The sequence below is a fragment of the Cotesia typhae genome, unplaced genomic scaffold, assembly GCF_013202065.1.
Source record: "Cotesia typhae breed Kobodo isofemale line unplaced genomic scaffold, CoteBio_Ctyphae contig_26, whole genome shotgun sequence".
NCBI lineage: Eukaryota > Metazoa > Arthropoda > Insecta > Hymenoptera > Braconidae > Cotesia > Cotesia typhae.
This window is the reverse complement of record NW_027423732.1, coordinates 4143881-4161402: the sequence shown is the minus strand read 5'-3', so window position 1 is coordinate 4161402 and position 17522 is coordinate 4143881. Positions and strand designations below refer to the sequence as shown.

At 29.1% G+C, this 17522-nt stretch overlaps 2 protein-coding genes across 3 annotated transcripts; both read left to right on the top strand.

Annotated features, from left to right (window-relative positions):
• Nucleotides 1-2: 2 nt before the first annotated feature.
• LOC141525299 (uncharacterized) lies at nucleotides 3-16589 on the top strand. Of its 2 annotated transcripts, XM_074239726.1 has the most exons (6): nucleotides 3-104; nucleotides 11082-11297; nucleotides 11401-11806; nucleotides 11880-12077; nucleotides 12687-13038; nucleotides 15229-16589. In XM_074239726.1, exons 2-6 carry the CDS (start codon nucleotides 11086-11088, stop codon nucleotides 15654-15656), a joined length of 1596 nt encoding a protein of 531 aa, XP_074095827.1. In that variant the 5' UTR covers nucleotides 3-104; nucleotides 11082-11085; the 3' UTR covers nucleotides 15657-16589. The 2 variants fall into 2 exon arrangements, with proteins under 2 accessions (XP_074095827.1, XP_074095826.1); XM_074239725.1 differs by lacking the exon at nucleotides 3-104 and having other exon boundaries at nucleotides 10039-11297.
• On the top strand, nucleotides 2603-3779 carry LOC141525307 (uncharacterized). The gene is made up of 3 exons (XM_074239740.1): nucleotides 2603-2640; nucleotides 2761-2863; nucleotides 2945-3779. The coding sequence occupies exon 3, from the start codon at nucleotides 3104-3106 to the stop codon at nucleotides 3629-3631; it is 528 nt and encodes a 175-aa protein (XP_074095841.1). The 5' UTR covers nucleotides 2603-2640; nucleotides 2761-2863; nucleotides 2945-3103; the 3' UTR covers nucleotides 3632-3779.
• Nucleotides 16590-17522: the final 933 nt, after the last annotated feature.

Here is a 17522-nt window from a genome sequence, read left to right as displayed (position 1 = left end):
TGGATTTAAAAAAAATGGAGTTTACAACAGTGTACGTAAGTGTTGTGGAGCAAAAACATAGATTTATTAAAATTTTATCATCGTATCAATTGAATATTACTTATGTAAGTTAAAAAATACAAATTATTACAGAAATTAATATACACTGAATGTTCATAATATTTTTTAAATCACGAAAATTACTTACAATTATTTTTTTATTTATAAAAAAAACTTATTAATATAAACAAAAAAAATCTAAAAAATGTCATTATTACTCAATAAAAAAAATGTAATTTGTCACAAAAAATATTCTAATAATTATTATCTTTTTTCTATATTTACTTTATGAGTATGAAATTAACAAAGAATATATTTTCAAATTCTTTTAATAAATTTGAACCGTCTATGGTTTTCAAAATCATTTGTTAATTTTTATTATTAAAATGAAATTTCTCTTTTATTTTTCCACTAGTTAACTTTTATTTGTAATTAATTTTAATAAATTTTTTTCATGATTAACTTTGACATTTTATTAATTACTGTACATATGATATTTGCACACTTTTAGAATTTACGTCAGAAATAAACTGTAATTAATTAATGTTCATATTTCCTACGAATAAAATAACACTATTTACTGTTCTCATTTGAACCACAGTATTTATTTGATTGTTAACAAATAAATAACTCCGTTAATTTTTTCACATTTCTTTGGACCTTCCATTCCCCTTACATATCAATTATTTCAAAAAATTCCTTTTTTATTTGCATGCTTTTCGCCGAAAATAAGTATGGTTTTATCAAATATTTTTGTAGTCATTTTTTTTTCGATTTATAGAAAAAAAATTTCGCTTTTCAAAATGTATGCCTCCTTGGAATTTTTTTTTTAAATTATCAAAAACATTTATATGAATTGAAGATTTTGGAAGCCCTGTCCAATCGTAGGTATACGTTTGGTTCTATGTTTTTTTGAGATTTGAAAAAAAATTAAATTTTTTAATTCTGTTATCTGATTTAATTTGACCACTATATACTCTTCGATTAATTTCTTCATTACTCCTACATTTTTCAAACACGTAGTCGAATGGGTTTAACTACTGTTTTGCAATTTTTCTTAATCCAATTATTGAATTTTAAAAATTTTACGCAAATTTTTTAATGCTAAACCTAAAAAATGAAATAACAGTAAAAAATTTATTTTCACATGGTTAAAGTGAAAAAAATCACATTATCAATAAATCTTTATTAAATCGTTATTTTTTTTTATTTATCACTAATCCTTATGAATTTTTTCTTATATTGTGTAAAACTTTTCTTTATTTCAAAAGTAACCACGTGAAAACTTACTTTTTTACTGTTATTTTTACTTATTATTTTAGTTATAAGTGGTTTTTACAAATTTTCTAATATTCAATTATTAGATTTAAAAAAGAAGCGGTGAAACCCGATCGACAAAGTCATTACTATATAAGCAAATATATCGCTATCTACAATAGCTCACTAACAACAGTACTCATAAAAATTATTTAGTTAATATTAAATCTACGTTTTTTTATTTTTGAGCAGGTGTAATAATGTAATTAATAATGAATAGTATTATTTTTGAGTATCATAATAATACGGCTATATAACCTTAAAATGAAAATATAAACATTAAGGCAAAGATGAAATCATCGTAATGAGGATTCATGTAAGCATAGTTTTTAGTGGATTCAACAACCGCCGATGACGTCATAGTGCAACAATTTGCATGCAAATATTTTTTTTATATTAAATATTATAAATATTGAAAAATTACAATATTTTTTTTTTTATTAATAGAGCAAATTGAAAGCAATTGTTTGAGCAAAAAAAAGTCAAGAAAAAGTGGATAATTCATGATTTATAGCCAAACGAAATTCTCGAAAATTAAATTTTTTTTAAATTAATTAAAAATCAACTAATAGTAATAGACGTAAAGCAATTACGGATTTTAATAGAGTATTTAAAGAGCAATTAATTGACATATGGTTCAATTAAAAAAACAATTATTCTACGCTAACTTCCTTCTGGTTCATGTACTTCATGTAAAATAACAGTCGTTTTTGATTTTTCCAAATCAATAAGGTAAGTTCACTTGTCAAGATATCGACTGTTGTCAATTTCGATTGTTGTCTGACTGCTAAATTCCTATATATATTTTTTGGTTAGTATAACATTTATAAACTCAACATTGATCTCTCTCTCTCTTATTCATTCATAAAGTTTTCTTAATAAAACGATTTTTTATCCTGTTATAAAATTTTGAGATATATTTTTCGGTCCTTAATGTGTATATTTTAAATTTATAATTTAAAATTAAAACTTTTTGATTTTTAATAATTCTAAATTATTTGTTTGGATATAATTATTTACATGCCGCTATGGCTGATCTGTTTTCCCTTAACCAAGAATTCAATAACCATGAAGAATTTAATAATCATATTATAATGTATCAAGATCAAACCAATTTTTCTTTAAGTAAATATGACTCTCGTAAAATGGTGACGCATTGTTCTCACATGGGTAAGAATGCAAACGACTACCCTAATTTAGATTATTATTATTACTATTTGCGGTGCTCTAGAGGAGGACAGTTTAGTCAAAAAAAAAGGATGGTGTTATTTCCCGTAAGGTGAAGTAAGTAATCATTCATTGTTCAAATTATTAGTTGTGAAATTTTTGAATTGCATCTACATTAATTATGATTATTCAACGTTATGTTTTACTATATAGTTACATTTTTTATATATATTACAGATCCAACAAGAATGGTTGTCCAGTTAAGCTCCATGTAACAGCGAACTTACATAAAAAATTGTTAGTCGTATCAAAGTGGATATCTGATCATAACCATCTGCCAGTAAGTTCGACTGGAACAAATTTAGTAAAACACAATACTTATGTATGATTTACTTAATTAATAATTTAATTATCTTTACAGGAAAATAATGACCTTGCTCTTGATGGTAGCCATCAAGATAATAATGACAACGACGTAAGTGATGAAACTTTTGCCAGTGATGAAGAACGTAATACTGAATTGGAGGTGGCTGCGGAAAAAAAAAAGAATCTTAAAAGTTCTAGGTATAATACATTATCGATGTCAGAAATTTTCCAAAAATTTGAAAGGAGTATCGCTTATGATGACAGTACAACTCAAACGAAGAAAGACATGCTTGTCAAGTTGTTACATAATTTTGAAAAATTAGATAAAAAAAAAAAAGCAGTTGATAAACATCATCCGAAAGTTTCTTCAGGTAAAGAGTCGTCGCATGTTGTAGTGCCATCGTCAGTAATTAATTCACCTCCACACCTTGAACTTCTCCCCTCAACAAGCCCGCCTGCTTCACAAAATGGTTCAACTTCAACGGTAATTCAATTGCAACACTCAAATTTGCCTACGCCATCTAAACAGCCGTCTTTAGTATCTACACCAGCAGCTTTAAAATCTCCATCTGATCTTGATCATGAGCTTTCATCAAAAATATCAATTTCTAAGCCAATTGTTGAATTAAAACAAAACGATATCCAGAGTAACGTATGTGGACGACCTAAACGTCAAATAAAACCTACTATAGGTGCCGAATATGAAACTTACGGAGTCAAAAAAGTTAAAAAAAGAGTTTAGTCTATTTAATATATTAAATAAGCATCGTTTATTTCCTATATGAGTTACAAATTATTTTATGTGTTTATTAAAAATTTTGGTATTCAGCTTTGTTACTTTTAAAATAAGTTTTCAAAGGTTAATTGTATGAGTCCGAGAGAACATGCGATATTTTTAACCCACAAAAGATCCATAACAATGTTTCAATGCTTTTAAAAACTACAAATAAATGAAACAAACTTGTGTGTGATTTCATCTGTGTCGTTTTATTTTAAATGGTATTGAAGATATTACTGTAAGATTTGAATTCTTATTAGCTTCATTCGTGTTTCATAGTTCACAGCAATTCTGTATTTCTTAAATTTCTGAGACACGGATCATTGTAGCCCTTTGTTTCTATTTCCAAGGCTCTTGACTATAAGACACACGGAAAAGAGGTAATTTTCAGTACACGGCAGTTGTGTGCCCATAATATGGACCTGGACCAATGCAGTTCACAGTCTCCATTTTAGTGTCTTTTACAGACCAAGATCTCGAAAAATTGCCACTGTCTGTTTGTACGTCTCATCTCTTAAATTTCACAGACACGGATAGACCATGAAAACATGAGTTCTTTAGGCTGTTCTGTGTCTATTTATTTTCAGAGTATTAATATGCTGAGAATTATTGATAACAAACATTTGCTGGAGGACAATTAAAGCTTGCTGTGGACGTCTGCGATAAAGAAATTATAAATACGTCTGCGAAAAAAAAATTATAAATACCTAATGACAGAAAGTAGCCAATAGTCCATAGCAGCAGGTCAACAAAAACTAAACAAATGCCTCTTCTCTTAGCTGGAACGCTCTCAATCAAATAAACTCAAATTTACAGGTGACTTCCTGCTAATCTAATAGTTTAACAAATAGATTTAAAGGCTTATTTTTCAATATAAATAAAATATCGTGTTACAGATGCCATGGCATGTAAAAAAATTTTTTTTTGGGGAATCGACAGATTTTTGCCTGAAACGTGCAGAAATGCCAAAAAAAAATTTTTTCTCAAAATTAAAATATCTTTTTGGACTTAAAAAAAAAATTTGAATTTTTACTATACGCCCTTATGGTATCTGAGGTTGGTACCAGGAGCCATAAGGGCGACGTACTTTAAACTGAAATGTGTAGAAATGTAAAAAAAATTTTTTCTCAAAATTGAAATTTCTTTTTTTTGGTAAATTCATTTTTTTTTAAGTCCAAAAAAAATTTCAATTTTGAGAAAAATTTTTTTTTTTGGCATTTCTGCACGTTTCAGACAAAAATCTGTCGATTTCCATACAAAATTTTTTTCATATGCCCTTATGGCTTTTCAGTGCTATATTTTACCGGTATACGCCCTTATGACATCTGGAACGAGATATAATTGAAGTGTTTTTGTATCCAATTCCCAACATGAAAATAAAAAAGTTTATCAATAAATAAGTTTGAGAGAATGAGAGTCCAAGGAAAGAAGCAAATAATATGAATTAGAATTAAATTTCTACATCCACCATAGTCAGCTATGGTACCAAATAATAATCCACCAAGAGTGATCCCTAGACAAAAGAAATGAAATTTCACTATTTCTATTTAAAGAATTAAATCTATTTAGAATTAATTACTTAGTGATAAAACAGTATTCAAAATTACTATCTGTCTTTTATTGAAAAAAAGATCACAAGTTACTACAGAAATTGCAATTAAAATAATTAGCGCCGCAGTAGCTTCAACTAGTGTGCATAGACCACATAGTCCAATAAGAAAGTAATTACAGAAACCCCATCCTGTTACAATTTGTTATTTTAGTTTACAATATTTATAAAATATTTATGTCTAACTTGCCTGTTTTTCTGATTATTCTTTCACAATCTTTATCTAAAAAATTAGAATTTATTTTTAATCTAAAAAAATTTTGATTAGATATTTCTTTCAATACTTATCATAAATTGCTTACCAAGAAAAGTTACAATATTCATATCGTTAAAATAAAAACAAGAGAGTTTAATTTTATTTTGAAAATGATCAATTTATTGATTTATTCAACAATTAATGCTGTGAGAATAATTAAAATAATCCCATATCACGTTATCAAAATCAGTTACTTTTTTTCAGTTGAAGATAACTAAAACGATACTCTAATCAAAAAAGTAAAGAAGTACAGAAAAACAACCATTTATCCAAAAATAGGATCGCAAAAAAAAACTAACAATTTAAGAACTGGAGAGATATTCTTTGGATCCAACGGGATCTGGTTTCATTGATTTCTGTCCAGGCTTCTAACCAGCAGAGCAAACCTCACCTGCCGTAATATTATTATGGAAACCTGGATAATTGCAGCCAGGTTTTAGTTTCCATGTCAGAGTCCCCGTAGTTATTAGCAATACGGATAGGAAATGATAACTTCTGCTCTAAAGGCAACTCCGTGTCTTTCAAATTTCAGAGGCAAGTACAAATGTACTCCAAATTTTTTTATCTTCGTGTTTCTTAGCGCTCAGGAACACGGACACTATTATTGCAGCAGTATCGTCTATGTTAATATGGAGAACCTGCAAAATGCAGCCGTCAGCTTGAAAATAAAGTTAAAACCTCCATTGAATTTATCAGAACCTGCCATACTCACATCATAGTTCTGAATCTACTCACGGCGATAGTGTCAGCGGCGCGAAATTCAATTTCAATATTTAGTTTTTAATATTTCTTATTAACCTAAAAACATTAATCTATAATCGCGTTATAATAATAGTAATTCAAGTATCAATAGTATATATTTTATTGATGAATATTCATACTCGGACGAATGTGCATGTCTATAATTATATTATTGAGTTTTCATTAAATATTACTTGTATTAAGATAAATGTTTTATGGTTTTCAATAATGGAGATTACTACTGATAATTGCTCAAAAAATAAAATGTACACGGAGGAAATCTTGGTATTTTGATGGGTATAATTATCATGTAAAAACAAAGCGGTTTGTCAAACGATATAATAAAGTAGTAGCGTAAGTACTTTTTCTTTTTAATTTTTAGTGCTATGTTGAAAGTTTTTTTTCCAAATGCAAAATTTTCTCTTCAAAGAAATTTTCATTTCTCTTTCATACAAAATGATAAATTGATAACCCATAATTCTTTACGTGTTGTACGAATGGGTAACTCCTTCATTCTAATGATTACTGTGTTAAATTATACGTGCATTCATTATGTACCAATATTGAGTTTATAATTTTAAGGGCTTACATCTAATGAACCAGCCCGTGTAAAACAGTTGCGAAATTCCTCCGGTGATTCCACTGGAAGTCCTGAGGAATTCCACTGGAAGTCCTGAGGAATTCTTATTTTGACACAAATATGATTTCCAGAAGAATTCCGGATGAAATATCAGAAAATAATTTTATCGAAAAATTGTAGTAGAAACTTGAATAAAAATTCGATATATTAAGCTTGATAAAAATTTTTTTCTGTCAGGAATTTCTGCTAGTTTTCGATAGAAACTTGATAACGTTTTCTGTATAGATTTGCAAAATTCAATTCCGTGGATTGATTAGTTACAGGCTTCTTAAATTTCCTTCGGAGAATCCGAAAGAATCCAAGTGGAAACTCTGCGGATTTCTGCGGGAATCTCTGCGGACTTTAGGCTTAAGTTAGACCGAATAAACTTTCAATTTTTGACAATACAATTTTTTGATAAAATCATTTTGCATTATTTTATCTGGAATTCATCTGGATTTCCTCTGGAAGTCATCTGGAATTTCTCTGGAATTCATATTTGTGTTAAAATATGAATTCTTCAGGATTTTCGGCGGGATCGCCGGAGGAATTCCGCAACTTTTTTACACGGGAGAACTAAAATCATCGGATGTAACAGGACACATCGGAATTCAGAGCAACATATATGGAAGACCTAAGCGTCAAAAAAAACCCACTTTAGGGTGTAAGTTTCATATTTATGGTACTGTCAAGGCTAAAAAAAAATTTAGTCTTTTTACTATTTTTATATTTTTTTAGTCATGTACCAATAGTTAATATTTATAATATATCTTTGTGTTCTATTTAAGTCGATTTAACATAAACTAAAAATTTGATCATTGATAACTTCATTAAAATTAACATGTTGATTTTTATGGGAATAGTAAATAATATTTTTACTAGTGTTTGATAAAATAAATCTTAAATGTTAAAACTACAATTTTATTTGTGAAGTTTTTATTTATTGGCAGCTCCTTGTATGAATTATGACTTTTTGCGTGTGTTTATTGAGAAATTATATTTATATTTACATTAATTCACAGGTATATTTATTTAGACGTAATAATACGGAAGCGCTGGTAGATTAATTTTGACAACTCTGTCGATAATTTTGTAATTATCTTTTAAAACCATCTACATGATTTACTCCACTAAGAGATACGATGTTTTAAAGAAAACTAGATGAGCTCTGGATAAAACTTTGTGGGGCTCGAACTAGTCTTGTTGATAGTATAATTTCTTTTCTTACCGACTAAGTAAGTTATTTTTTTAATTCTAGCTAAGAATAAAAAATTTTTATAGATTGATGGAAATTACTAGTGTTCATTTTTATTGCTTGTAGCTTCGATAAGTTAACGCGGTTTTGGAATCTTCAGATGCAATTCTAAGTGTTTTTACGATGATTTACACGAGTATGTAAAATTTAGAAATGATTCAACCGAATTGGTTTCCAGATGACAGAATGGATCTCATTTCGAATTCTTTACTTATTGTCATATTTTCAACTCATAGGATTCATAAAAGTGCATTTGATCATAGCAATAAATAACAAAAAATAATTATCTGCTTTTTCATTTTTGTCCGTGCCTTTCATTCTCGAAAACACAAACAACATCAATAGAGTTATCCGCTTATTTAACTTTGTCCGCGTTTCTGAGGAGGTGGAGGCACGGACTATGGTGTACTCCTTACGCTCTTTTAAGTTTTTCCATGCTTCATGAGTCTTGGAGGCACGGCCAATAAGGTGACAACCGAAATTTTCTATATTATCACTGCTTCTAACAGCTAAAAAATAAGGAGGCAATTTAAAATAACGGATAACCATGTAGAAGCTCACAGAGTTGAATGACTGGGCTGGGGTAGGTCAGTACTGGGGAACCCAGCTTCAGCGCACCTTCTTTGGTCCACGCTTGGGTCAATGCAGGAAATTGCTACATACTCTAGAGTATTTAAAAAACGGCTAAAGACACCATTCGACGACAAAATCCGTGACTCAAATTAGAGACACGGATAACACGTAAAAAATGATCTGTTTGGCTTCGTTTTTTCCGTCTCTCAACCTTAGAGCCACGGACAATATTCCGTGTCTCTTAGTCCTTAGGTCCACGGACAGAAACAGAGAATTGTCTGAGTTGATTTTTTCCGTTTCTCTTAGTCCTTAGGTCCACGGACAGAAGTATGAAACGACTTGTATTAGTCCTGTCCGGGGCTCTTAATCCTTAGAGCCACGGACAACATTCCGTGTCTCTTAGTCTTTAGGTCCACGGACAGAAACATACAATTTTCTAAGTTGATTTTTTTCCGTGTCTCTTAGTCCTTAGGTCCACGGACAGAAACATAGAATTTTCTAAGTTGATTTTTTCCGTGTCTCTTAGTCCTTAGGTCCACGGAGAGAAACATAGAATTTTCTAAGTTGATTTTTTTCCGTGTCTCTTAGTCCTTAGCTCCACGGACAGGAAGTATGAAACGACTTGTATTAGTCCTGTCCGGGGCTCTTAATCCTTAGAGCCACGGACAACATTCCGTGTCTCTTAGTCTTTAGGTCCACGGACAGAAACATACAATTTTCTAAGTTGATTTTTTTCCGTGTCTCTTAGTCCTTAGGTCCACGGAGAGAAACATAGAATTTTCTAAGTTGATTTTTTTCCGTGTCTCTTAGTCCTTAGCTCCACGGACAGGAAGTATGAAACGACTTGTATTAGTCCTGTCCGGGGCTCTTAATCCTTAGAGCCACGGACAACATTCCGTGTCTCTTAGTCCTTAGGTCCACGGACAGAAACATAGAATTTTCTGTTGATTTTTTTCCATGTCTCTTAGTCCTTAGGTCCACGGAGAGAAACATAGAAACGTCTGACTCGATTTTTTCTGGGTCTATTTTACTTAGAGCCTCGGACAATATTCCGTGTCTCTTAGTCCTTACATCTATGGATAACAGCGTAGAATCGACATTTTATGCTTCTGTCCTTGGATCTAAGGACTAAGAGTCACGGAAACCATGATTTTAGAGACAAGGAAATCCTATGAGTTGAATCCTACATCCTATCCGTGCTTATAATTATTAATGGCCACGGAAAAATTTAACATAGTATTTTTGATTCATTCAATAGTTGGATGCATAGACAATGTGGTGAACTCTACTCTTACATTTTTTTGTATTTTTCAATCCTCAGAAGCAGAAACAACAGGATAAAACCCCCTGCTATTTCATTAAGTTTTTTCCGTATCTTGTAAATCTTGGGTACACGGACACAACGTTAAATTTTTTGTCGGATTTAATCGTGATATTTAGTTGTTAAATGCCCAAATTGTATATAGAACTTTTTCCGAAAATTCCCTTCTTTCTTAGCTATCAGAGACTTTAAAAATAACAATTTCATCATCCTCGTTTTATATCGTGAATAATTTTAATCGTAATTTCTGTCTCTATCAAACTTAAGGTAAGTGACTCTTCTATCAACCAGACCCCTATTATCAGCCATTTAGTCAATAAATCGTATTATTTTCGTTACGAGAATCTACTTTCAATTCAAAAGTGTTGCAAAGAAAAGTATAATTTATTCAGTTAACTTTTCAAACATATTTTAGTTATCCTAAGAGATCAACCTTAATTTATTTATGCTTACAAAATTGCGTTGAAAGGGGAAGATCAAAATTGAACGTGTTTAAAAAATATTGCTGTTGAACAATTTTGAAAAAATGTTGATCTCAAACAATTTTCAGATTTTTAAACTTGATTTAAGCTCTTCAAAGAGCTCAAAAATCAACGTGTTGGACGATTTTCGAGCATTGCAAGCTCAAAAAATCGGGACGTCAATTATTTTTTATCTTATCTTTGAATGAGACTCTTCAAAATGATTTTCTTGATTGAAGAATTTTTTTTCGAGTCAGATTAATTGTTTTTTCGTTTTGTGTACATTATTCATTATGTACTGATACTTTTTTAGATTCCTACATGAAATAATACACATGTATGTTATCAAACATCCATTTCATCAAAAATTTTATCACTATATTTTTCATGTGTACTGTATGACAACAAGAAAACCTCAAATATTAACGCCGTTGCATGCTCGTTTGATATTTTTTAGATCTGATGTTTTTTATTGACATAAATCAATAGAAAATAAAAAAATTTGTCTTTCTCTAATGGATATTTTAATTATGATAAAGCCCGATAATCAAGTATTTTCTTATTCAATAAACTTTTTAGATACATGAATTGCATTCGAGATAATTACAAAGTTAAAAAGTGCCTTGGACGAGGATACTACATCAACGGAAAGTTTAAACCCAGCAAAAAATATCGACACAATCACGATCCCAAACATTCACAACAACAGAAAGAAATGTGCAAAGAACAAATTAACAAATTAGCGAGCGTTCCATTTATAAAACCGAAGCAGATTATAAATTTTGTAAAATCAAAGTAAGTGCATTGTTATTATTTAGAAATTATTTATTTTATTTTTATAAATCGTAAAAATTTATGAAAATCCACAGAATTTAATCATTTTTCTTTTATAATTCAGTAATCTAGTACCGCAATCCACACGTAATGCAGCCCTCCGCAAGCACGTTCAGCGCAGTCTCCACAAAAACAACCCAGTTTCGACGAACATACAGCTTCCTAAAAAAGAAATAAATACTTTCGGAAAATTTCTGGAAATATCTGACAAAGATTTGAAATATGGTAAACTAAAACAATTTCAACTTATTGGAAAACATGAGACAATCCAAACAAAAACAACTAACGGTGAACTCTTATCAGCTACAAACGTATTAATTTATGACCATGATTTTATACGTCATATAAGTTCACATGTTGACAGAATTTTTGTAGACGCAACTTTTAAAGCATTTCCAAACTTGCACGTAAAAAAAGGTCAATTACTAACGGTTATGGCACAAATAAACAATAATCACGGAATTAACAAGGTAACTAAAAAAGGTTTTTCTCTTGCCATAAACGGTAAATGATTATGTTAAATGATTCTTTCAAATTTTATAGGCTGTTCCATTCATGTGGGCTCTAATGACGAATAAGTCGACGGGGTGCTATCAACAAATTTTTCAATTTATTGCTGATAATTTTGAAGAATTTAAGCCCAAATACAGTATGTCTGATCATGAATTAGCACTGCGAAATGCATTGAAATTGGTATTTCCGCAAATCGAGACAAGAACTTGTTACTTTCATTACGCTCAAGTCAGTAACGTTCGATTTTATATCTTATTTTACGAATTTATTTTCTCAGATTAAATAAAAATAAAAATTGAAATAAAATTAATAATAATAGTTATTATTATTATTATCATTATTATAACAATAGTAATTAATTTACATCATATACGGCCATAGCTTAAAGTCAATACAATTGCATTCCTTGAGAGAGAAGCACATTCAAAGTTACAAAAAAAATCGTAATATATTAATTAGTTGTTAATTTTCTGATAATGCTTGCTCCAATTGTTGCTTGTCAGTTTCATTTACAATTAATTTCAACGTAAAGTCGTTAAACGAGAGAAGAAAAATGTGATAACAATTTTTTTTTATGTAGTTGTAAATAAGCAAACACTGATAAAAAATTTAACTTTATTCAAGAGAAAAAAATTTTAAACCAAGAATACCATTTTGAAGAAAATGATTTGTTTGAGTCAAGAAATTATTCTCAGTTCAAGAATTTCTGCTCTTGACTCAAGAAAATTATTTTGTTCAAAATGGTAATCATGGTTCAAGATTTTTTTGTCTTGAATCAAGTTAAATTTTTTATCAGTGAAGGTATGATAAATACTAATAACCATTAATTATTTATAGGCGTTGATGAAGAATGCTAATGATCATAAGATCATTGATAAAACGATCACAAGTGATAAATACCCAGAAATTTATGTTGTGCTACGAAGATTAAAGTACTTGGCCCTTTTACCACCTGACTACATTGTAAATACGTTTCATCAAATAAAAAATGATTGTAAAACAAATTTCGGATCATTTTTTGATCGTTATCTCGATTATTATGCAAAACAATGGCTGCGAGCAGAAGGCCCTGAACAAATATCAGTTTACCGTGTTACTGAAAATAGGACCGATAACCAGTTGGAGTCATACCATAAAAAAATTAATTCTGTGATAAAAGAACAGCGGCCAAGTCATAATTTATTTCTTGGTAAGTTTAAATATTATTATTTTTGTATTTTTTACAACTAATGTCAGTGAAAATTATACAATAAAAAATATTGTAGACAGATTTGCAAAAATTAATTTTTCCACAATATTCAGCACAAAACTTGTTAATATTTTTTTTCTGCAACGTGTTACTTATATGATTAGACAAATTTGAACTTTGTCTTGCACTCTAAGAAGATGTTATGTTATCGGGAGTACTAATAATTTTTCACCGAAAAAATCAATTTTTAATAACTTTTCATTAAATTATTGAGTACTTATGTAAGAATTAATTACACCGATAAAGAAGTAAGCTTGGCCCGAAGACAAATTTCAAATGAAGAAAGTTTTTGCTTCAAAAATTAGTTTTGCAGTACTCAAGATAATGAATTCCTTCAAAATGATTTTTTTAAGAAAATTGACCCAAGTTTTTTTTTTCTTCAGTCAAGTTAACTTTTTATCAGTGTAGAACAATTCGGTGTATTCAAACTGAACCCTTTTTTCCTTAAAACCACTGTTTCTTGCTACTGATTACAAATAAGTATTTCCGGTAAAAAGTTTAATTTCATTTCTGAAAATAATCTTAAAGGCTGTTACAGGGCTTTTATTTCCTGTGCGCGTCCCTCCCTGCGCCTAAATTTGGTAACAGATCCACACTCGGTGTGTCTCGGACTTTATTGTTTTGTATTTATTTATTAATTTATCTACTGATATAAATGTACACCTGTCCCGAAAGCCGCGTGTGGGTCCCTGAATTGGCCAGTGATCGCTCGTTTAAAATATTACGTCATCTTTGATCATAAATTCGAGTATTATTTCGAACGCAAATTATGTTTTGATTATTATTAAGATTATTATTTTTCGTTGCGGATATTGTTATTCTCAAACGCAATTTTATGAATAAGTCGAACAAAAAGTTATGTGTATATATATGTATATTAATCAGAAAAATTCCACAAAGGATTTAATTTATTATTTATAAAATGATGTAGTTTCACATAACTTCGTTTTGAATAAATTGTTTGTTTATTTTTATAATTATCGATCCATTATTTCTGATTGCATATTCTGTTTTAATCTTGATTTAATTACTTTGTGGTTTACTTTTTCATTCACATTAATTTAATCGTTAATTGATCGTCCGGGGCGGCCCCTGGAATTTTGATTATTTTGGTAATTTTTAGATAAAATTACCTGGCGTCCTATCGTGCACTAACCCAGCTTGAGGAGTTTCCGGGTTACTTTTGTTATTTTTATTTCATATTTAAAAAGGGCGAGCGTAAATACTTTACCCAGCCGGTATCTCCGCCTCCGGTAAAAATTTGGTTAAATTTTGGGGAAAAGTATTGTTACAAGGCTTTAGATGTAATAATTGTAGATCCATTAAATTTTTTCTTGGGTTAAAAGATTTTTGTATTTCAAGAGACTTTTTGCTTTGTCTTCAATAATTTTTATCGTCATAAATAGTTTCTTGAAGGAAAGATAGTATTTCAACTAGAAGTTCGTTATATTCCTTGCACAGTTTTAGTTTTTCAAGCTAAGTGCATTATCCAGAGACAAAAATTTGCCCGAAGCCGAAAAATTTTAAGGCGAATATTGAAGTGGTTCTGGAGCAAAATGATATTCTGAATCAAGGGAAGTGTCTACGATGAAAGAAGATCGTTCATGTTCAATAAATTATATATCAGTAAATACTTTTTATATTGTAGATAGTTTAGTTATTTTATGAAACATTTTAAAATAATTACGATTTTTATCACTATTGCAACATTCTCTTAATATTTTCAACACGACTTATATTAATTTTCCAAAAATTTGGTTTTACTTTGGAAAGACGTCATTAAATACTTAAAGATATTTCGGCGATTCGAGTGTTAAAAGATCAAAATAATTACTCTATCGAAAAAAAAATTTTCAAAACATGTATACTGAGTCATTTTACTTTTTCCAAGCTTATTATAATTTTACAGAAAAGCTTCTTTTAGGAGTACCCCATTTTGCCCACAAAAAATAAAAATTTTTCATTTTCAACAGCAGCTGGAAATTTGTTGTTTACTTTAAAAAATTACGATTTTCTGTATTTTGGTCCCCGAAAATCAGCATTTCTGTTAGTACTCTACCCCCTTCATTAAAATACCTAGGAAAAAAAAAATTATAACATGCGATAGTAAAAACCAATGATTATTTACAGGTGTAATTAAATCACTTGCAGAAGATGCGAGATTGGATTTCGATGCAATATTAGAGAATGCCTACGACGGTCGTGAGAAAACAAAAGAAACAGAAGAAAGAAATAAAAATATAATTAACTTCTGGAACACTGTCGATAATCATCTGAAGGATCCAGAAGTAATTAAGACAAAAAACCTGCTCGAATGTATTGACCAATTTCCAGATATTGTATCTCTTAAGCAGAAAGAACAAGATAATATGAAAAGAATGATTGATGCAATAACTATGAATGAAAAACCATTAGAAATTTATCCAGAGGCATTATCATTAGCTATAACAGCAGAAGACAATGAAAATTCCATTGTAGAAAAATTGATAACTGTACGCCGCCGCTGTTTTCAATACGATAAAGATTTGCTATTCATACTAAACAATCATGTTGATTAATATAAATAAAAAAAAGAAAAAAAATAATATACTGATCATGAAAACAATTTGTCTTTTTTTTATTTTTACTGTTCGACCATTTTCTTCCGAGTTACAGCCTGTTGAAGAATCACCCAAACATTTGGAATTTTTTTTTATATCCTTAATTTTAGTCACTAGTGTATAATTAATTAATATTAATAACTATTTGGTTACAACAACAATAGCGATTAGAAATCTGCTTTCAAGAACAGCTCAACAAACTTTGATGATAAATATTTATATTCATAACATTCAATTCTGTACTTTTAATTGATAAAATCAAGAAATTGTAATCGAAAGATTCATTCTGTTTTAAAAAACAAAGGGATAACGAATAATTTTATTAACAATTCTTTTATTGTGACATCCAAAATTAACTTACTAACAAATTTAAAATAAAAAAAAAAGAAGTGTAGATATTAGTGATCGGTTATAAAAGAAGACAATTTAAAAAATATGTAATAGACAACATCAGACAGTTATGAAACTGAAGGTTTCTATTTGCTATGAAAAATATATTACGAATTGTAGTTAAAATATCAGAACAATGTTTATTACCAGCCTTGTAAGCTGTGAAAAATTATCGATTGAGATAAGTTGAAATTGATTTAACTCTATCTAGATTGATAAAATATTAAGCTTGAGAAATTTATGAAAAGTAAAAAAAAAAAAAAATACTAAAACGTTCGATAGCAACAATTATTCAAACAGTAAAGTAATTCCCATGAAAGCTTAGTATCGAATTTCGCAAAAAATTGAAAAAAAAATTATGAATTGCACATATTTAATTAATTATATTCAATAACTACTAATAATAATAATAAAATTTTTCAATATTCTTCACTTTTAAAATTGATAAGTCTCAAATAACACTCAACTATCTCAAGAGACAATCAATCCACTGAAACAAGAATAAAGAGAATTAATTAATCACTTAAAAAAAAAAGAATTTAACTTTCTCATAATAGAATCTTTGAAAATTATATTTTGAAAAAGTAATTTTTTTAACCATTGTAAAAAAATTTTTTTTTTAAATTTAGTATATGGCAATGGACAAACCGAAGATTGATTTTTGTTGACCAATTAATGGTATATAAATTAATAATTAGAGTATAAATACCAATGATTTAATCGTGGACAATATAAGCAATATAAGTATTAACGAGTTTTGGAATCATTGCAGAACTTCTCAATAAGGCGTACAACTATAAGAATCTTGCTGATATTTTGGAATAAAAAAAAATTTTGGTCACATTATGAGATAAAAATATTGAGTAAATGGAACATATCGATATTCCCACCAAAAATAAAATAAGTAAATTAGTGATATGATGAAGTAAATTCTTGAAAACTTCTCATGTATAGGTAGTTGAAACAAAAATAATTAAACAAAAATAGATTAATCATTTATTAAGAAAAAATAACAAATTAAATCCCGCGGTTTTAGTAAGGCCTTCAGAACAAAATGTGGATTTATGCATAGTAATAAAATATCTCGATAGAGGGCACTGCCACACTACCCACGTACAACGAAGAAAGAAAGTAGTTTGTGTGTAATAAAAAAAGACCGCTATAGAAAGAAGAAATTTTAAAATAACAAGATAAAAGCAATAAATGAAGATTTGAAAAAAAATTTATTTTGACGCAGTGTTCTGACTTAATTTGATCATTAAATATTTTCAGATTTATCACTTCAATAATCCGAAATTTTTTTGAACACTTTGTCGATCGGGTTTCACCGCTTCTTTTTTAAATCTAATAATTGAATATTAGAAAATTTGTAAAAACCACTTATAACTAAAATAATAAGTAAAAATAACAGTAAAAAAGTAAGTTTTCACGTGG

Coding starts and splice junctions, on each gene's coding strand:
- LOC141525307 (XM_074239740.1), top strand. CDS start 3,104: ATGTCAGAAATTTTCCAAAAATTTGAAAGGAGTATCGCTTATGATGAC.
- LOC141525299 (XM_074239726.1), top strand. CDS start 11,086: ATGAATTGCATTCGAGATAATTACAAAGTTAAAAAGTGCCTTGGACGA. Junction 11,298..11,400: donor ATAAATTTTGTAAAATCAAA/GTAAGTGCATTG, acceptor TTTATAATTCAG/TAATCTAGTACCGCAATCCA. Junction 11,807..11,879: donor ATAATCACGGAATTAACAAG/GTAACTAAAAAA, acceptor CAAATTTTATAG/GCTGTTCCATTCATGTGGGC.